Here is a 23061-nt window from a genome sequence, read left to right as displayed (position 1 = left end):
ATTAACACCGCTCTACTTCTGTCAAAGTTAGCTTTCTATGGTTTCGATAAGAATACGGTGGAGTGGTTTAAAAGCTATCTTTCGGGCCGATTTCAATTTGTAGAGATGCAAAGAGAGGATGGGTCCAGAGTATCATCCTCCCCCCTAAGCGTGTCCAGGGGCGTTCCCCAGGGATCGATTTTGGGGCCCTTGCTTTACATCTTATACAGTGCGGATATTGTAAAGTCTTTCACCCATTGCAAATATCACATGTACGCTGACGATATACAGCTGTACTTGTCGTTCAAGGTCGATGAAACATCGGAGGCGGTGCAGAAAATCAATGAGGATTTGCATAGGGTGGTTGTATGGTCGGAGATGAACTCACTGGTCCTTAACCCGCTCAAATCTAAATTTATGATTCTGGGTTCCAGAAACCAAGTTCTAGCTATTCAGTCAGCTAACCCTGAGATAGTGATCATGGGAGAGAGAATCGAGAGGGTTGAGCAAGCATGCAATCTGGGCCTGACTATGGACCCGGAGCTACGCTTCGAGTCACACATAACAAGAATCCTAGGAAGTTGTTTTTATAGGCTAAAGGTATTATATGGTATACGGAAATATTTGAGCATTCCTTTGCGCAAACAACTTGTTGACAGCCTCGTCCTATCGAAGTTAAACTATTGTGATATAGTGTATGGTCCATGTCTTCTCTCTAGAACCGAGCGCGTTATCCAACGTATTCAAAATGCCTGTGTTCGTTATTGTATAAATATTCCACGTAGAAGTCATGTTACCCCATACATTAATGAACTAAAACTATTAAAGATGGCTGCCAGGAGAAAACTTCATTTGGCCAATCTGTTGTTTGGTACTGTTAGGGCTCAAACACCAGAATATCTTTTCAAAAAGCTGACCTGGAAACAAAGCCAGATAAAGCATGGTCTTCGCTCCATAGTGTGTCCGCTGACCGTTCCCACGCATCGCACTACGGCTTTCAGAGGATGCTTCAAGTTTGCAGCCACGCGCTGCTGGAATGATCTCCCTCCCCCATTTCGAGGCCTGAAAACAAAACATTCTTTTAAAACAAAGCTCAAAAATCTGTTATTACAAGAACAAATTAGTTTTAATCCATAATATTATTCCATACCTCAGGTTTCATGGCACACATGCTTTGGTTTGGGGATCACTTCCTGCGGTGTGGGCTGCTTTTGAATCATTCTCTTCGGTATGGAGGAGCATCTGCTCTGGTCAAACTTTTTTCCTCATCTCTCTGTCATTTCCTCTATTTTTGTCTGCAATTTTAATTCAAAGTTTATTTCAATTCTTTAATTTTGTAATCACAATTTATATTCAATTCAATGGTAAGAATGTCAATTTCTAGATTAGTATTTGTGTCAGTCCTATTTTATAACTTTATATGTACAAATATTCATTTATAATTCAAGGAAGTGGCGTGCCTAGGCATAAAAAAGAAAAATATACAATAATTGTCACTTACCTACGCCATCCTGGTAGCAGGATTACGATCGACCTGCATACTCGTTCACACTTAATACGTTATTTTATTTTATTTTTCTTTCATAACACCATTTCAGACACTCATTTCCACAATTTGAACACAATGATGCCTTGCATAATAATTGTTGATATGCACTCGTCGCCATTACGTAATTCGTAAATAGTTTGCATTGTGTGTGTATGGTCATTGGTGAACGGCTTTGACCATAGCTAATTATAGAATTTTGTGAAGCACGTCAAGTGTCACTTCCATTCACATTCGTTCAGAATGTTGTTATGTTAGTTAGTTTTTTCTATTTATATTTAGTATGTTTTTATAGCAGTATATTATATTTTATAAATATATATTACACACTTAGTATGTATATACTTAGTTAAGGTTTTTTGTACACACCGATTGACGTCACATGTTAGTGTTGGCCATCGCTGAAAACCAGCGCCGCAACTCTGTCTCGCATAGGGTCGCTGCATATGCTGAGCGAGGGCCATTTCGCGTGATCGTGACGCATATTTTCCTTTTCCCATTCTCTTTTTTTTTTTCGTTTTCATTCCTGTTTTGTTTTATTTTTGTGAGCTTTTATATGTATTCGTTTTTGTGTGTGCGTCACGAACGCGAATAAACGTTTTGATTTGATTTTTTTTGATTTGATTTGATTTGATTACTAGTCAGTTATTTTACTCATTACCATTACCAAGATCTGTGGTATCTGTGGTCACTAATTAATAATATCTATGCGAGTTCATTGCCCTCGTCACCTCGCATTATGCAACAAGATAGAATGCCCGTGATTTTCCCGGCCGCGTGGGAATATAGGTATATATGTTATTTTATTTTGTAGATAAACCTTTAGTAAATATTAATGTGATTAAGAAAAAAACTTTCCATGTAAAACGACTCCCTTTCAATTCTGGTATGGAAGTCAAACTTTCTTGGGTTCCAGTAGGAATGACTCAGAAAACAAAACAGAGATCAACAAATGACAGTCGGGACGAGCGAGACCAACGTCTTCAAATGCTTTCTGAAGCAAGCAGTATTAGTATCATAATCATCAGCCCTTTTATCGTCCCACATTTAATCACCTCGCCTGCTCAATGCGAGTATTTCCATTCTTTAAATACCAGGTTTCTTCAAGATTGAAGATCGAGGATGGTGATTGATTCACCCGTGCATCGGAGAGCACGTAAATGTCGGTCCTGCGCCTGATCTCTTTCCGGTCGTGTCGGATCGCCGTCCCATCGGGCTATGAGAGTGAAGGAATAGTGAGTGCACCTGTGTCTGCGCAAATACTTGTACACTATAATATTTCCTGCGCAGCTGGCTGATCTCCTTATATGAAAACAGCCGCTGTGGCCGAAATCGGCCGTGGACGCCCATTATTATCATCATTATCTTCAAGATTGTTCACTATGACAGATGGTCATCTATTCATGGGCTTGGTAAGCATAAGCTTGATCGATAGACAACTTGCTTACCACAAGCAGCAATACTGAGTTATTAATAGCTATTTGCCAAATAATATGAACAGTTAACAAATGACCCCGTGCCATTCTCATATTACAAATATTTAAACCCGTAAACATTGCAAGCATTTGGTTCTTGAGCAAGTATTGCGAGAAATTCGTTCAAAACTGTTAACTGGTGAAACTGGTAAACGCACGTGTTTTGGCCATGTGTCTCATTCACATTTTCAGAGAGAGTCTGATGAAGCTTTTATTCCTGCTTTAGGTTAATTGTTGGATGGCCAGCATTGCACAGACATCCTTTTGAATAATAACTGAAAAATAAAAATATTCATCACCAGTGTAACTTGAGATGAATTGGCAATTTCCCAATCCAGAAGTTTTTTTTTAATTTTTTTTTTATTTTATGTGGCAAGAGGAACTTAAGAAATAAATGAACACCCTCAACACATGAGGATCTATAGGCCTTCATTCTTAAGTAAGAATTTCTTTTAGAAATTGAGAATCATGTTTGGAAACCAATCCTCTTACCGTTATCTCCATGTCAAAGTTGAAAATAGCCTCAAAGTTATTTCAGCAGGATAAATAAAACTTAGGTATGTTGCACACTTACATCGATGTTTTTTTTAAATATCGGCGACACAGTGAGCATTCACCTTATCGCACGGTGGAGCATGCGCTTTCTAGTCCAAGGTCGGCTCTTATTAATTTGTACACAGCTATAGTGAAGATGTTGTGAAGTGGCTGCTTATTTACTTTCTTGATATACATGAGTTTGTTCTGGAATTTGTCCAGTTCAAGTATCCTCATCATCATCATCCTCCTGCCCTTATCCCAATTTCATTTGGGGTCGGCGCAGCATGTTTTCTTCTTCCATACTCTTCTATCTGCCGTCATCTCACAAGTTCAAGTATCCTCATCAATCTGAAATCAACATTATCCTAGCTAGGTTATAAGTTGTGATCATATGTGTAATGTGAGAATTTTCCAATCTAGGCCTATTCTAAAATCAATAAATACTGAAAAAAAAACGGATTTCCAATTTTATGGGTGTATATTGTTGTGTAACTGGGTCCACTGGGTCCAGATTTTTTGATAGTTCGTGCTACATCCGTTATTTAAATTTTAATTTAGAAACTCATTCCTAATAATCAAATATTTTTCGGATAACTTAACTTTTGATTTTTCGTATCTATAAATTATCTTTTACGCCAATCCACCTCACCCAGACAATATAGTCAACCCATACTTTCACGGGTTGGTGAATGCAGACGCAAACGATGATCTGCGTTACCAAACTCACTCGCCAAGTGAGATGTGTTTGCGCCACTTCGACTAACATGAGTTGGCGCCATTAGGCATTGTAGCGCCATTACTCCACAAATCATGAGGCATTGACCCCGATTGTGGTAAACAAACTGGTCTAAACTGGATTGCTTGCAAAAAGTATGGAAATGATGGATGGGTATGTCTTAGCTCTGCTTAGGTACATTCCTGTCACCTTCTCTTTCAGCAAATCTTTAATCTATAGCTACTAGTAATACCTATATAAAGACGAATCCTTATTTTTTTGTTCCCTCAAGTCTCCGAAACTACTAATTCGATTACGTTAAAATACCTACTTAATGTAAAAATTATTTTGTTTTTAGCGCCTCAAATAAAAAACTTTTTCAAAAGTACTCCCAGTCCCAGCAGTGAATTTTAAATGATTAGTCAAAGTCAAAGTCAAAGTCAAAGTCAAAATCATTTATTAAAATAGGCTAATACGATTAGCACTTTTTAACGTCAAAATTTTACAAGAATGACAGCACCCCCAAAACGCCCCCCTTTCACCACTTCCTAGTGTTATGGCTGGAAAGAAGAAGCGGTGAAGAACAAACTTCCCAGCAACACAGCTGTCTATTACAATTTAATTATTATTAATTTATTTTACAGTTATACAATTCAATTTTATTTATTATTAATTTAAAACACCGAATAATACAAAATAAAATAAAGCACTTTTGTTCCACTTCAGAGCTGCCATCTGCGTTTATCTGTGAAATAATCATTAACATTATAATATGCCTTTTTAACAAGAATTTCTTTAATTTTATTTTTAAAAGAACTGTCCGTTAATTCCAACAGATGAACCGGAATTCTGTTATAAATGCGTACACAAAGCCCCACAAATGAACCGTGTACCTTATGTAAACGATAATTAGGTGCGGTTAACTTGTGTTTATTTCTAGTATTAAAATGATGTACGTCGCTGTTTTTACTATATGAATCTAGGTTTTGCCTTACGTATATTATATTGGCATAAATGTATTGAGACGCCACAGTCAGAATACCAATATCCTTAAACCTTTCCCTAAGGGAGACTCTAGCACCAAGTTTGTATATAGCACGGACAGCGCGCTTCTGTAGTACGAAAACATTCTCGATATCGGCAGCATTGCCCCACATAAGAATTCCGTAGGACATGATGCAGTGAAAATAGCTAAAGTACACTAAACGCGCCGTGGCTACATCGGTGAGAGCTCTTACTTTCCTGACAGCGTACGCAGCAGAGCTTAATTTACCCGTGATGCCAGTTATATGCTCACCCCATTGAATTCCTTTTATTTACCTATAGACATAAATTGAGCTACATTTCCTTAAGTATCAATTTTAAATTCGAATAATCCTAAACAGCAAATCTAGGTTTATCGCGTTTAGTATCGCTTGACTAAACCAAACAACACAGGAAAACAAATAATTCATTATCTACCTAACCTAACATTTCTGAGTCACTATCTTCTTTACGAATCAAAGTACAAAACTATAAATAGATCTATGATATCTTTACTTACATAACGTGAACCATTAGACTGCTCTCGATGGAAGACAAGGTGATCCGGTGAACACCATGCATTAAATATATTGCCTACACATATAGTATATAGCTCGTGGAGAATAAAATAATGACTAGCAAAGGTGCCATAACGGAAAATCGCCGAACGGAAGAAGCGCACCAAAATGCGAGTGAACAGGTGACAAGGGACGTTACTGTTTTCGCCCTTATAGGTACGCCTTCTTTGGACCCAACCATTTTGTATAATAGGTACCAAAAAGCGTTGACAGATTTTGAGACCCGATTCATTAGGTCACTCATAACTGATCGTTTTGGTCATGCCCACTATTGCCCACCGTACGAATTTGACCTAGATGAAGGCGCCTGACCTACATGCATTATGGCATCTCCACTGATTTTTGCTTACTCCGAGAGCTATACCTACATATTTATATAAAGGTGCGTATGAATATATATGTTAGGAGCTTGTTGCGAACCACTTTAACTGCAATTAATATGTGTATCAAGGTTCTTTGCAAGTAAGTCTGTAATATGGTTTTAGCAAATGTTTGATGCAAATTGGAGTCTAATTCGTTGCTAGCTGCGAATCAGGCAAGTTTCTAAGTATATTCGGCACAGATTGCCATATATGTATATACCTCAATTATAATTCTTAGCTAAAATACAGCACTTACATAAACTATGCAATATGGTTTCTACAAAACTTTTATTGAAGCGGCTAAATAATATATGGACACACGCCATTGATTGTAAATAGTCCTAAGATTAATTTCCACACTTATAAAGGAAGAAATATAACACTTGTACCATGCCTTGTACCTTATTAACAATGATTTTCTATCGTCTAACATTTTAAAGAACTTTCCAGAACAGAGTTGAACCAATATCAAATTACTGCCGTTATACATCATCACAGCGTTTTGAGTCGGATATTGTGTAGAATTACCTATGTAAAACCAGCGGTAGAGGATAGAAGTAATATGCCTGTGTATCGGCATAACGGTAACCAAAACGTCGTGAGGAAATTGAGACATTTGATTCAATACGATACAATTAAGTTCCTTCTATCGATCTAGAATAAACAGGTACATAGTAAACTGTCCATAAGTCTACCTTGCTTCTTCTCAAGTATGCCAGGGGCGGCTTCCAATTCTACCGGATGCAGCTTAATGTCTTACATGGAGCCATTGCCTATATGAATTCCTCCCTCAGCCCTATTATCTGGACAATCCGATACCCCTTGCTAAAACTGAATGTCAGACTTTCTGGCTTCTGAATAAACGACTACTTACCATATATGGTCAAATACCAGTCAGGATTGACACACTGCAAGGATACCAAGTACACTTTCTTCTGAAATTGTAAACATTGTAAAATAAAATTGTAGTCTCAAAATTTTTTGACTCAGATGCTTACCTTTTGCTCATGGTAGCGCCTGGTTATTCTCAACCGCATTTCATACAATTGTGTATAGTAATTAATACAACTGCAATACAACACGTTCTTGATCTGTGCTACAAATTTATTGATAGGCGCTGTGATACCTAAATACATACCACTCTGTATTCTCGTAGCGAGATCCAATATCATTTTTTTTTTATATCCTATATACAATATTAGGTATCTGCTTACATATTCACAAAAGTATAAAATGCATGCTTATTGATTAATAGTTATTTGTTATACAAGAGTGTAAAGTTGCTTTTTAACCGCGGGCTAAATTTTGATGACCGAGCAAGCGAAGGATTCTAAAATTTTAATAATTAGAATCCTGAGCGATAGCGAGGGAATCAAAAGAGCTCAAGGTAAAAAATCTTCGCACTCGAGTGCAACACGTAACTTTTCATCCCACCTCATCGAGGAAATTTCTAAATTCAAAAAACAAAATGGCGCGCAGGTATGACTATCAATTAAAAAGAAGTAGGTACCTATTATAGTTCATTTATTTGAAAACTCAGTTTAAAAATGAAACGAAGTTCAAAATCTATGTAAAAACAATAATAAAAATTACTTAAATAATTAATTAATTACACTAGTTTACAAAATCAAACTTTTTGCCTGTTGCCGTGGATTTAATGGCTGGTAACATTCACTTATGTTTAGTTTTTATTAATTACACCCGCAAAAATTTTTTTGTAGCTCGACTTTACTTGTTATTGACTTTCTCTTTTCTGAACCTTTTTCAGTCGCTAAAGTACGTATTTTATTGTAATTATACAAATATGTGAAGTTTTTACAACACGAGTAGTTCAAGGAGGCGTTGTTTGAACAATCCAAACCATGTTTGTTGCTTATGTGGAGAATATGTGTTTGAGAAGTGTAGGAATGTCATCAGAGACGCTTAAAAATACTTATTTTTTATATTTTGGAATGTTGTTAGATAAAAATGACAAATCTTGGGCTCCTGATTGTGTTTGTAAATCGTGCGTTGAATACTTAAGATTATGGAACAGTGGTAAAAGAAGTACTTTTAAACTTAAAACACCAACTATTTGGAAAGAATCGGAAAATCATCTCGACGACTCTTACTTTTGTAGCGTGAACATAAACAGCTTAAACACCAAAAATCGAGCTAAATGGCAAAACCGAAGTAGTACATGTGTTCAGCGTCCAGTGTAGCATTCACCTGAACTTTCAGAGATTAAAAATTATATTGAATTTTGAAAAATTATAATGAAAATTATGTTGAACTTGTCGAAGACCTGCTCTTACAATTAAGAGATATGGGATGCTATTTGAGCATAAACTCACTTCCCCTTCAGTCATCTGGACAGATTTCCGGAAAATTTAGGAGATATGAGCGAAGAGCAGGGAGAGCGTGTGCATCAAGATTAAAGTGTCATGGAAGAACGTTATCAGGGTTTCTGGGATGTAAATATGATGTCTGACTATTGCTGGTCTCTGATACGCCATTTCCCAAAGTCTACACATAAGAGAAGAGCTTTAAATCCAAGTTTTTTTCCACTTAACAATTAATATAATTTTTAAACAAATATTCTTTAAGGTAAATACACGTCTTTTCTCTTTAAACCGCACTTAGCTGAATCTCAAAAACTAGAGCTGATAAAAAAAAACTACTAATAGTTTTAAATATGGTTAAATATGAGTAGTCAACAACAGCTTAAAAAATCCCGGCAACAAATGTACTGTAAACTAGTGTTATTTTAAGCAGTGTTTTATTTGTTTAATATGTATTTGTTTGAAAAGTCTTATCAAGATTGTCACAAATGGAGTATTGCACACGATGTTCCAAATTCAAATCACTTTGCCGCTCTAGAGGATAAAAACGGCTTTTGCGCTCAGATATCAAAGGGTAAAACTACTCTTTCCGAGATGGTGGGATGAAAATCTCCTTTATCTAATGCTGATGGAATAGGTTCACTTGGACTAAAGACGCCGATACTTAATATCAAAAAATATTCTTCTCCTTCTTATCTTATTGACCTGCCATTGACTGATAAACGGGTGGATACAAATATACACATTGTATTGTATTTATCTCGTACAAAGCATTATGATTCATCTTAGACTTTAGTCTGATAACCTCCTCCTTTTAGTGTCGGTTTAAAATAACAATCCTTTTGTTAAACAAATGCTAAATATACGTAGGCTGTCGTTTGAACATCTTTGACAGTCTTTACGAATAGTCAGAAGCTCTGACAATGAGTCTTACCAAGGGGTAACTTATGGGTTGTCCGGGTAACTGGTTTGAAAAGATCAGATAGGCAGCCGCTCTTTCTAAAGCACTGGTATTCAGCTGCATCCGTATAGACTGGAAGCCGAGTAACACAGTTGGGAAAAGGCAAGGCAGATGATAATGGTATGCAGTTTAATCACAAATAAACAAGATTTTCTTTTAAGTATGTACCAACGATAAAAAAACAGCATGAAGTAATCTTTTATACCTAATCTGTTATTTTTACGATCACTTTGTACCATTAACAAGCACACTACAAACTTTTAGTCGGCCGATAGTTGGTTTGGACTCATAAATCAGTAGGAAAATGAATGGAAGTACACACACACACATAAGAACGATCAGATATTTGTCCGGTCTCAGACCGACTAAAACTTTTATTGAATTCACGATTTTCATAAAAAAACCTACCACCTACCAACAGTCGGCCGACTATTTAGTGTGCAGTGTGCGCACGCGCTTAATTAAAATACAAACAGTGTAGGGCAATGTCAAAGGTCGCGTCTATAATACATAATTACACAATAATAATAGCTAAGAAATTACTGCAATCATTTAAAGAGTAGGACACAAATGCGAATCTAATGAATAAGTAGTGCTAGAATTTTTAATACTGAGTTACAGAGTTTCGTGTTTTTTGCTCATTTGAACATGCTATTCTGAAGAATAATTTGTCCAATTTATTAAATTATTTCAGGATAGTCCGTTTATCGAAGAATGCTATCTGCGGGCGCGATAGTGTTTCTACGGGTCACTGGTAAAATCGAAAGGTGAAACTAGTTCATAAATCTTGAAGTTTGAGGGTTTGGATAAATGAATGTTTGTTGCTTGATCATGTTTTAACGACTGATCGAAAAGAAGTGAGGCAAACATGTAGAATGATGTCCAACTAAATTTCTAGGATACTTTTTATTCGAGTGATAGTTTATTCGGGACGTGGCTGGGTGAAACACTAAGTAATATATAAGAATATTTTTTATTTAAATTCTCCATATGTTGTGTCCTCTCTCTTAAACAATAAACAAGATTATTACTCGTGTTATCTCGCTTGTAATTAAGAACTAGACAATGATGTTATTCACAGTTCACTACTCTGTGCTGTGCCTACAATATAGTGGTGGTGGTGTGTAAATACTCTTTTATTTAAAGAAGGAATTAAATCCTTTTTAGATGTGCCTACAACATAGTGGTAGTGTGGTCTTTTAAAAAAGGAATTAAATCTCTTAAGAGCAGACTTCATGAGGAATTATTGTTTATTGTTGTTGTTTTAAAAATACTGGCAATATAAAAATTAAAACAAGTTTGATTTAAAAACTGTTAGACCATTTTAATTTTGTAACGTGCACCACCTGGAGTTTATGGAAATACGATGATTCCTTAAAACTAAGTAAAAAACTTAGGTTGATGTGCACTTTTAACTAGTTTTTTTATTTTATTATTCGATGAGTCGATTCAGTAACTATCAATATCATTAAGAATACTTACTCTGCAAACTATAAAACTAGTTTATTCGGGTTCATTAAAGGTAGTGCACAAATTACAATTACAATGACAGTTTACGGCCAGTTTCTTCATCAAAAGTTAAAGTAATGTCTAAAGTAAAAGTAACGGTCAAATACGTTTTTTCAAGGCTAAAGTGACAGCAAAACTAATAGAAAAATTGAATTTGACCGTTACTTTTACTTTAGACATTACTTTGACTTTTACTTTGGCTTTAACTTTTGATGAAGAAACTGGCTGTTAGTCACGTTTAGTCTGCGCAATATTTATCCGTAATCGGAGATATAGTCTGCAATGAGTGGGGCTCTAAATTGATTATAAAATAATTTCATTTTACATGATTAGGTACAACTGTAATCACGATAACCAAGGGGGCGAAAGTATAAGTATTTTTCCTAAGTACACCGGGTCAAAGTCCATTTAAGTGCTTTTGGTACATGTCTACCTAGTACCTGATTCACTATTAAAAGAACTAAATTCCTTAACCTTTGTACGTAATATTATTTAAGTGAAATAGCGTTATATTACCTGAGAAATAATACTTTTGAAGTCTGTTCTTTATCCTTAGGGCTGCTACATACTTGCGACTGCACGACAGTTCCTAAAGACAATTGTGATCTTAGATGACAGGTGCCATGTGCCAAAGTGATTTTTTTTTCAATATCAAATGGTACCACTTATATAGTATACAAATAAAATGTTAACCTTTACATTGGAAAGAAAAATACTAAGATCGTTGTATGTATCATTATTATGTATCAATATGCACCGTGCATAATGTATTGTACCTATGCACCATTATACTTTTACTAGAGAAAATAATGGTACATAATACATACCAAATACATGAAGAAATAAAAATTTTATTTTAAAAATATACAAAGCTGTGTATATTTTGCGACTTCAAAATCTTCATTCGCAAGTACTTATGTACGTCGCAAGTGTGTGTAAGTCCTTCTGTTAATCTAGCATGTACCAATATACCCACGTTATCAGTCGTTATCAAAAACCACTGTTATATAGTTTAATCGCATTTTATTTAGTAGTAACAGGGACCACGACCCGACAACATGTAAGTTTGAATTCATGTATTTTTCTTAAGAGATAAGATTATTTCTTGGACCAATATTATCTTGTACTAAATGAACTCTTGTGTACTATCGGTTTCTCGGTCTTTCTGATATCTTATTGTTTTAAGAAATTATTAAGTAACGTGTAGCATTCGGCCTTTTAAAACCAAGTAACTGGTGATTTCAATAACATATCCGTCTATTGTTTTGCTTTCTAGAAAGCAAAACAATAGACTCTAGAGATATAAATTTTGACTTTATCCCCATTTAGTCTATAGATTGATAGCATAGTTTATTGAAATCTGCCGTAAGAAGGTTCTATACGAGATATGGCTAAAATTAATTTTGATAACTGTAGATTTGTTCTCAAAAATATTGGTTAACCTCTGTATTTGGAAAGTAGGGTAGCCTTGGGAAAGGGCTCGGGAGATGATGATTTGGAAAGTAGGGTAACCTTAAAAACATTGATGTTTGTACCGTTTGTATGTTCTGTATCTCGAAAGCAGGTGAGCGTTAACTTTGTATGACTGAATTTACATTGATGAAACATCTATAATATGTTCATAACTTATGTCTAAATATAACATCTATATATGTATAACTAATGTCTTGTTGGGTAGGGCTTTCATCCACGCTATCGTATGTTCCTGAGCGAACACGTTCGGTTTAGCGTTACGAATTGCAAACACAATTGCATTGATCATTTTGGATGGGTGATTAGAGTCAAACTTTTTAACAGGTCATTTTTACATATAATAAATAGGTAGGATTGGAATTTTCTGTTATGGTGGTTGACAAATATTAATGTTTTCTTATAATAAAAAGGAATACAAAAACATCGTACCTTTATGATTAAACATTATAAAAATCTCGATAAACTAGTAAGTTAAGTTCTTTTTTATTTAATATTAGGCATAATTTACATAACGAGCCGGTTTGAGAACTGATTAAATTTTAGCTCAATGTATCAAGGTTCTTATAAGACATGTGGCCTGTGAGACAAGTACTTGATAAGGGCTTGTATATACTGGGATTATAGCATTTCATATTTGAGTGGGCTATTGATATTTTGTACTTTTTTGAAACCACTTTTAACTAAGGAAACCAGTCGTTACAGATAGTCAGAAACCAGTAAGTCTGACACCAGTCTAACCAAGGGGTCTTGGGTTACCAGTTTAACAGGGTTAAGGAGGTCACTCCTTGTAAAACACTGGTACTCCGGTTAGATTGGAAGCCGACCCGAAACTTACGTGGGAAAAAGGCTCGGAGGATGATGACTTTTAACTAAGGAAAGTTTTTAACTTTGATACTACACTCATAACAAAACAAATAATACTTCCACAATATACTAAATAGGTATTATATAGTTAGTACTAGGTACTTACTGCGTTACACTGTTGATAAATAAGTAGGTTGTTGTTCCTATCTTTGGTAATTGTTACTGCTGTTGTATCAATATTATAAAAGATACATAGATATGATATGAATTAATTATATTATTTATTTATACCCTTTGCAATTAGTGGTCCTTTGGTTTATTAACCTCATAGGACATTGAGGATGATGATGAGGACCTGAAATGAAAGAGACGTAACCAGAGACGAAAATATACTAGTTTTATTTTGAATTACATATGCATATTTACATTTAAAGATTTGTTTTTGTATCTTATTTAGATAAAAACGTCTTGTATATCCTCCATTCTGAACGGACCTTAAATTAAATCCATAAGTGAATTAAGACAAAATCTGTATTCTTTTAGCGATCTCGTAAAGGACGGCCGTGTGCCTATTTCATAAATATTTATATTTTAAAATTATACTTTTATAATAGGTCGTAAAATTTTTAATTAATCATAGTGTGTAATAAAATAAAAATGAAAAATTCCAGGGCAGAAGAACCACAGATTATCACCGCTTTGAGGATATTTTTCGAAATAATTTGGACCATAATCCGTGTCGATGTAGAAATTATCAAGACTGTGTTCAGATTCCTGATCCCTCCGGAATCTAAGGATGTCAACGATGATATTATTTTGGTGAGTTTTTTTTAATAATAAACTTAAAACCCAAAAACACTGGTACTTAGCTGTATCGGCTGAGACTACAAACCGACCTCAACATAGTTGGGAAGGGAGATAATTCATAAACTTAAATTCAGATCTATCATAAAGAAGAAACACAGCATAAATAAAAGACTTACAATGCATATTTTGGTATGCAGTTAGTAATTATTGAAATTAAGAAGGTAGGTACGTCTAACTAATCGATTGTCTACATATACCTACGTTTTAATGCTCAGTGCTTTCAGTCTCTTTAATACTGTTTTGTCAAATTAAAAATAACTAATGAATACTGTTAATTTTATAAGTGGCAACATTTTGAAACTCATGAAACTTTTGTTCAATTACACAAATACCTATTGATAGTAAATGCATTATTTCTAACAAAATTATATTCGTATAAAAAATGAAAAAAAGTAGGGTCCACATAGCAATGTTTTGAATCAAAAATCTACGATAAATCAATATTTATAGATAAGCTTCTGATACTATATTATAATCTGTAGATAACACAATTTTATTTACGTAATACACTAATTAACAGATTTTTAGGTATGTATATGAGGTAGAGCAGCTGGAACTATAGTATGTAATATCGACATTCCACAAAACAGATGACAATATTATCGTTTTGTTTTCAATAATTAGATTAGATTCGGAATTTTCCTGAATTTTCATTATTTTCGCAATAATGCAATTCTCAATTCTGATGTTCATATTTATTGGAATTATATTTATTAATGCGAGATTCGTTGAGTAATGAGTATATCGCGTGTCGTTCATAATCACATTAAATGAAATGCGTTAATATATGTCGATTAACACAAAGAAAAAAGAAGAATACGTAAAAATAAAAATAAATTAATTTTTCGAACAAAGTAAATAGAATAAAAATGTGCGAAGAACACCATATAAAAGTCAGTCATTACAAACAACTGAAATTCTCCCTTGAAAACTGACAGCTGTCAACTGATCAAAACATTCGATACTCCTAACTTTATCTCTGCCTTACACATGATGTTGTAAATCATAAAAACGAAAAATGACTCCTGTGGTTAAACCACTGAATGGCTTAGGTTATTTTTTTTACAATTCGCCATAGAATGTCATAAAGTATATGCGATAGGATTTAATGTGATTGTGAACGATACACCCTGTATAAGACGAAGTTTGAAAGTATCACCATCCTCATACCATGGGGATCATGGTATGAGGATCATATTGTAAGGAAGGTGATGAGCATGGATGCGGATGGATATAGAGGAAGGGGACCAAAGAACCGATTGATGGAGTGTGTGAAAATCGACATACATGGCTAGAAAGAATGTCACTTGTGTGTCTTGATCACGGCAGACAGAAGAGTGTGAAAGAAGGAGACATGCTTCGCCGACCCCTTATAAAAAATAGGGATAAGGGCAGGAGGATGATAATGTTTATTAATGTGAGATTAGGTTACTTAGTCACTTCCTCGTATGTGACAGGTGACAAATATGCTCCGTTAGTTATTATAATAAAGGCACATATTAATAACAAAAAACACGTTTTTAATTAAACGAGCCTTGAAGGGCGATGTTAACTTGATCACATTGACTTTTAACCAGAAATTATAATTATAATCAAGATAATAATAAGTTTCAGTTCAGAAATCTGTACTAATATTATAAACCTGAAGAGTTAGTATTTGTTCTTGAACCCACTGTAGTCTCAGGAACTACTGTATTTATTTTGTGGAAAAATTGTTGCAGTGTTAAAAAGGCTATTCAATGAGAAATGCTATAGGCTACTTTTTATTTTGGTGCGCAGAAAAGTTGCCACAGAAGGCAGATGAAATATTAATAGCTAGTTCAAAATACGGTGTGCTTATTTACTTTTTTTGACGACCCCTAACGCAGATGAAACCGTTGGTAGAAGCTAGTTCAAAATACTCTGAACCTAGTTACTGCTTCTAATGCCCATATTTTCCTTAAGTACTAAGACCTACAAATGCTGCTTAGTTTGTAGATTACAACTAAGACATAAAAGTACTAATACTAGATAAAATATTTAGGGCAAGCAGACTTTGAGTCTATAATAAATGCGTGATTTTCATGACAATAGGTGACTAAACCCATGATTAGTTGTACTTAAATCATAGAGATTGTGAACATACTACATTGATAACAATGTATTGGTTGATAAATAGCGGATATTGTAATAATCTATAACAGGATTTAGGTATTAGATTTAGGCAATCCTATTAAGATTATTTCTTCTGGGAATTATTTGAAATCTAGTATCCGCGTACCTACTTGATAATAATATTTTAGCATAATCATCATATTCAGATTAACATCCGCATGGTCTGATGTGACTTATGTGGGAATATTGACCATTGTATGTAAATACATAATAACAACAAAGGCACAATAAAATTATTAAAGTACAATCCATTTAATTACGAAAAATAATAAAATCAAACAATCATAAACATAGGTCATAGAGTAATAAAAAGTCTATATACTTTTATGTTTCTTTTATTCAATGTCACCTAAAATTATTTCAAGTTAATTGATTATACCTACTCATTTGTAGGTAGACAACATTATGATTATGTACTTTTTTATCCATAAAATCTTTATTTTGATTCACGTCTCGAGGGAACTATCTACATTATGTTAAGACCACTAGATAAATCATCTGTAATTTAAAATAATTTTTCGAAGTTCCTAATATAAAACACAAAATAATACTCTTAAGCATTACAATATTTCTAACTATTACCAGTAATATAAAGAAAAAAGTCGTCATGGATAATCAGCAGTAGTTCTTACTGGGGAGTTCCGCCACTTCTTCTTCCCAGCAAAAACACATAGGAAATGGTGAAGGGCGGGCGTCTTGGGAGCTGTCTTTTGTAAATTGGACCTTCAAAAAGTGCTGATTTTCAGCCTACTTTGAATAAATGACTTTTTATATTTCTTTATGTAAGAAGCTAGAAAGTCTGTCAACCAGTCTTACCAGGATTATTATCCTTATATATGTATCAGGATATTACCAGTTATAAGGTTGGCAGATGATAACAAAAAATGCAATGTTTTCACCCAGATCACCGGTGCAGGCCATGGCATGGGACGGGAGGTGGCTCTGCGCTTCGCCAGGCTGGGGGCCAAGATAGTATGTGTGGACATCAACCCTCAGGGTAATGACGAAACTGTCTCCATGATCAAGCAGGAGAAGGGACAGGCTTATCCTTATGTGTAAGTAGATTTTTATAAGTTACTAGCGACCTGCCCCGGCTTCGCACGGGTGCTGATATAAACCTTCCTCTTCAATCACTCTATCTATTTAAAAAACAGCATAAAAATCCGTGGTTCTAAAATAGGTTCCTAATATTATGAAAAATAATAAAATCAAACAATCAAAAAGTCTATAAACTTTTATATTTCTTTTATTAAAGTCACCTACAAACATTTCAAAACCGCATCAAAATCCGTTACGTCGTTCTAAAGATGTATGCATGCATGTAGTGATAGTAATTAATACCTAACTTTTTGGACGCCATTTAATGTTTTTTATCGTTTTTTATGAAGAAAAAAAACACTGTAATGTATTTTTCTTTTGTTATCTTTTGTAATTGTACCTGCAAATGTACAATTACAAAAGATAAAATGTAAAAGGATAGATAGATACTTAGATATATGATTTATCAGGTATACACCAGTTTTATATTTTTTTGTCTTAAAACTAAGTAATTAAAATAGGTGTTTTTGTGTGCGGTCTAATCGCTGATATCGTTACTAACAAAAACTTTAATTACCCAAAAAATATATTTAGGTGTGACCTGTTTGACGCCTTACCTATTATTAATATTGCTTATTTTAGAGAAACATTCAACAGTTAGAGGAACACTCTTAATAATGTTCAAGTCTAAAAACCAAGGCCACATTTTTCCAACAGCTAGTCCTTAAACTGGAATCACCCATTTTTTATCAGCATCCGAACCAATAAATAACTGAGGCGGACAGTATTAAATTCATGAATATTTATTTACATAAGCAGTAAATGATGTAATATTTTCCTCGTTTTCTATTATTAAATTCCAAACTATGATTAAATTCCAAAAATAGGACTGAGCATCACTATAATTATTTTTACTTTTTATAAATATAAAATTAAACAAGTTCTAGCAAATTCCAATATTTACGCATCCTTACGGGTGGTATTTTTCAAGTACCCATGGATCACATAGCAGCAATATAATTGATTATATTCTTCTTTGTAATGATTTTAAACTGTAATTACTTATAATGTACTCAAACTCATACATATCAAAACAAGCTTGTAAAAATCTTCTGTCTAACCGTAACTAACCTAGCGACAGTATTGTTGTAGCCCTAATTTTGTAGTCATATTTCCTATATATTTGTGCTTGTCTATGCGACATAGCCTTTCTAAATGCTTATTTCTATCCTTTGTTTAACATACGATGTTCCATTTCTCCAGATGTGACGTCACGGACAGAACAGCGGTCCTAGCGTTAGCTGAGAAGGTGGAACGCGAAGTGGGAGTGGTGACCATCCTCATCAACAACGCTGGTATCATGCCCTGCAAGCCTGTGCTTAAGCATTCAGAGAAGGAGATCAAGACTCTTGTGGATATTAATGTTAATGGAAATCTTTGGGTGAGTTTATTTCAAATATAGTAATATCTTTATTGAGTTTAAGATGTATGTCAAGCCCCAATTGCCAACCTCACCTGTCCGTGGTGGGTGGTATGGGGTGGTTGTTGAAAACCGGAATAGGCTTTGGCGACCGACTAGAGGCGGTATAACCACCACACAGCACCAAGTGCAATATTGAATGTCTTGCTCGGAGTTGCTAAATAAATGCATCTTACAGCGCAATGAGTGTGGGCAACTCTTAGGATCCTTTATCCAGCAGTGAACATTTTTCGGTTGTGACGAGAACATTTTTAGGAGTGGCTTCTGCCCTCGGTTTCACTTGCCTCCCAAAGGAACTGGCGATGATGATGTCCTCCTAGCCGATTATCGGCTACGGCGTCTGTTCTCATGTAAGCCAACTGCACAGAACATATTATAGTGCACAAGCGTTTTCGCAAACAGGTGCACTCTCTGTTCCTTAATTCTCATAGCCCGATGGGACGGCAATCCGACATGACGTAGAGAGATCAGGTAAAGGAACTATAACATACATATACAACATGTAACGTAATTAACGCACACCCTCAAACACCCCAATTAGAATATTATGTTATAATCATAATACATGCACTGAATTTTTAATTTAACATGTATATGCATTGTTATTTACTAAATTAGTTATACCAATTCTTGGAGAACTTTTTGGTCATACTACTACGCACGCAAATATCGCGCCGCGCGCGCCGCTCGACTCGACACAACATAACGAAACTACGGAAAAAGCCGACAATACACGAAGTCTTATTACTTTGAGTTACGGTCTATTTGAATTTGTTTTGACTGTACAGGGTTAATATGACAATAATTTCCGTAGTTTTAATTATTTTTGGGATAAAAAATTACCTATATTAAAAATGATATAAATCGATTCAGTAAACGATTCTGAATAAACTAATTTCAGGATGTGCGTTAATTAAGTTACATGTTGTATTAGTGCATTGGAACCGCGTGCAACGAACCAAAGAAATTCCTCAGCTTTATGATATCAGTGTTCATTTACATTTGATGGATGAAATCCCACGCGTTTTTCTTCGGTTCGTTCAAGCACGTGTAGGTTGAAGTGCAATATTTACATTATGTTTGTGTAATGGAAATGATAACAAAGACATTTGATAGCCCGAATATTCAACGAGTCAGATAAGCATTTATATAATAAAATATGCTGAAAACATTATAAAGGTAATTTTTAAATGAAAACGGATTTGTTCACTATATCTACATATAATGAACAAGCGTTTTGAAAACATCGTGACAATCCTTTTGCATTATAAAATTTAAAAAGGAGAAGAAAGAGGGGAGTACAAAATAATAATAAAATATGTAAGGAGACTCTTAGGAGATGAATAACTTATCTTAGGATATGTAGTACAAATATCAAATTAAAAGTGTACTTGCCGTAACTCAGACATACTTGAGAAATATGATTATAATATTTGGGATGATTATGCATGAATATGCACGCTGCAATGACGTACATTGTATTTTTGTGCCTGAAGTCATAATTACGTCTTCAGTATAATTTGATCCCAGAAAGGAATACTTAATTATTTTTAAGGTGATTAAATTTTCGCCGGAAATGGCCCGATTTCAAGTAAAGATATTCAATGCGTCATTTTGTTTTGCATTTTGAATGAGGAAACTCTTTTTAACTTCTTTTTTTTTTTCTTTAATAATACGATAGTGTTTTTTTTTTGTAGTACATTCAATGATATTCGACTGTTGAACACTAACGGCCAGTTTTTTCATCAAAAGTTAAAGTTAAAGTAATGTCTAAAGTTAAAGTAAAGGTCAAATTTGTTTTTTCAAGGCTAAAGTGACAGCTAAATTCATAGAAAAATTAAATTTAACCGTTACTTTAACTTTAGTCATTACTTTGACTTTTACTTTGGCTTTAACTTTTGATGAAGAAACTGGCAGTAAGTAGGGATTATTAAAAGTAAGTTGTACCAAGTATTGACAAGTGGTCGGCCATGGCCACATGACCATAGCACAATTCTGATTTCATTAAAAGTACGGCTAACCTTTGAGACCATTCATGTTAAGATTCGCGAAACGGATAAGTAAGAGGTGAGACTGTGAAATAATTTCAACTTGAATTCAGTGTAAGGGTCATGGATTATATGCTTGTTTTATAACTAAGTAATTACTAGTTCCTTATCATATAGGATAATCAGATAAGTTAGATATACCTACTTACATGATAAAGACAATTTATAGATGATCGCAGATTTTTATATTATCTGGGAGACGACCTGTTTTTTTTTATAATGAAACGTGTCGATTTACTCAATTAAAAAGACATTAAGGAGTACAAACTAACACAACTAAGTAAGAAGAATTTTCTTATTTTATCGTCTGGAGGTTAAACAAATTATTTTTCAAAATCACAGAAGTCAAACAAAATCTGTGTATGCGCAAGCAAACTGACACTCGCCAAAATTGGTATAACGATATTTAACTGTTCACAGAGCGTATTAATTTCAATGTAAACTGTGAAGGTTTTTGAATAATAAGAACCCTAATTAATTTTGATGGCAGAAAACATTTACCTAAGTACTTGAACTTTTTGATAATTAATTTTTGTTTTGTTTACTCACGTACCGAAATGAGTTATTCTTGGTCATTGTTTTTTAAGAGAAACAATAAATTGACAGAAACAGGAACTTTATCTAAAGCCTCCAAAATGATTAGTACATTTCTGTCAAGACATTATATAATCACGTAAACATCCCAAGTCCTTTGTCTTCAAGTACCAATCTTTATGTCTTTTCACCTCGATTGGTTTAGCCTAATGTGTTTATTCTATCCTCGTCGGTAGCAAGCCCTAACTGTTCCACTGCTGGCCAAAGGCCTCTCAAAGTAAAATAGATGTTACAGAGACAGATTTATATTTGCATAGAATGATTAGATGAAGGATTAGTTATAAGAAATATAAGTTTCTTTATGTTAAAAAATACATTTGTACCTTATTCCAGATGATCCAAGCGTTCTTACCCGCGATGTTGGAACGTAACTATGGTCACATCGTGGCCATGTCTTCCATGGCTGGTAAGATGGGTCTCCGCAACCTGGTCCCGTACTGCGGCACCAAGTACGCCGTCAGAGGCATCATGGAGGCTTTAGCTGTTGAGCTGCATGAAGACCCGAGGGATACTAATGGGGTATTTAATATTTATGTTTTTTATATGCCTATAATATTGTTACTGCTGCCGAACACAAACTTAAAAACTGGGTTGGCAATATAAGACCAAAACCAAGATTGTAATTATGTCGAGTTTATTAGTATTTGCTTGATTCTCAAATTTTTTGGGTAGGTAATTATTTACCCTAGTTCTAGAGCTATCTGGCCAAGGGTTTTGTGGGTCATGTGGTAAAAGCAGATGCAAATAAGTCTCCTAAAGTAGCAAAGAGAAAAGGCCTTTTAGCTTTTCTTCTTCTTCTTCTTCCGCCTGCCCTGTTCCCAATCCCTTTTGTGTCACGAAAAGTGTGGATTTTAGATTAAAGAATCTATTTACTCCAGAAAACCTTTTTCTTCATTGCCATATCTTTGGAGCTAACTAAACATATCAATCCTGTTTCTTCCAGATTAAGCTAACGACAATCTGCCCATACATCGTGAACACCGGCCTCTGCCACAACCCTCGCATTCGCTTCGAAGGTCTCATGAAGACGGTGGATCCCGGTGATGCTGCTGATCAGATCGTTGACGCTATCCGCAAGGAGTACCATGAGATTACCATTCCAAGTGACTTGTATTACACGAATAAGGTAAGAAGGGTTTTAAAAATGTTGGTAGTTTGGATGATAGGTTTTATGGAGACAATTTGAGAGTGAGGTTACAAAGAAACATGATGGAGGTGACAAAATAGAGGTAGATAGATGGATACTACAGGACGAAATATCCATTTTCTTCTGGTTTTACTACGTTTACAACTTTTGGAAAGCTCAAATTGATAGTTGCCTCTTCTTCTTTATTAACTTACCTTCTTGTCTGTGTTCACTTTTGTGTAATAATCATCATCATCGAAGAATCCTCAAGAAACGTACTCATATTTTCAGCCAGAAAACTTCATATTCGTTTGTTTCTTCTTACAGATTTTCGGTCTGTTCCCGCCAGCGGGTGCCAAGATCCTAACAGACTTCGTTGGTACCGGTTTGGACCCCCACGAATAAAACATGACATTTTTAATTTATTTTTTATACATAATAAAATTGTAATGACTTTGTTGATTTCGTAAC

General features: G+C 34.6%; 1 protein-coding gene across 4 annotated transcripts; it reads left to right on the top strand.

The window, feature by feature from the left end:
• Nucleotides 1-10666: 10666 nt before the first annotated feature.
• On the top strand, nt 10667-23060 carry LOC124630182 (epidermal retinol dehydrogenase 2-like). 4 transcript variants are annotated; one of them, XM_047163935.1, is made up of 8 exons: nt 10667-10683; nt 12038-12066; nt 13955-14102; nt 17208-17359; nt 18606-18783; nt 21798-21983; nt 22408-22590; nt 22918-23060. In XM_047163935.1, coding segments are annotated over exons 2-8 (927 nt in total). In that variant the 5' UTR covers nt 10667-10683; nt 12038-12064; the 3' UTR covers nt 22996-23060. The 4 variants fall into 4 exon arrangements, with proteins under 4 accessions (XP_047019891.1, XP_047019900.1, XP_047019883.1 ...); XM_047163944.1 differs by lacking the exons at nt 10667-10683; nt 12038-12066 and adding an exon at nt 10763-11019; XM_047163927.1 differs by lacking the exon at nt 10667-10683 and having other exon boundaries at nt 11945-12066.
• The last annotated feature ends 1 nt before the right edge of the window (nt 23061 follows it).

The sequence above is a fragment of the Helicoverpa zea genome, chromosome 1 (assembly GCF_022581195.2).
Source record: "Helicoverpa zea isolate HzStark_Cry1AcR chromosome 1, ilHelZeax1.1, whole genome shotgun sequence".
Taxonomy (NCBI): domain Eukaryota; kingdom Metazoa; phylum Arthropoda; class Insecta; order Lepidoptera; family Noctuidae; genus Helicoverpa; species Helicoverpa zea.
Note: the sequence above shows the minus strand (reverse complement) of the source record. Positions and strands in the feature narration are given on the sequence as shown.

Bases quoted from the DNA above. Each gene is read 5' to 3' on its own strand.
- LOC124630182 (XM_047163919.1), top strand. From the start codon at position 13,941: ATGAAAAATTCCAGGGCAGAAGAACCACAGATTATCACCGCTTTGAGG. The intron at 18,784-21,797 runs GTGAGTTTATTT...ACCTTATTCCAG, and splicing joins ATGTTAATGGAAATCTTTGG to ATGATCCAAGCGTTCTTACC. The intron at 22,591-22,917 runs GTAAGAAGGGTT...TTCTTCTTACAG, and splicing joins ACTTGTATTACACGAATAAG to ATTTTCGGTCTGTTCCCGCC.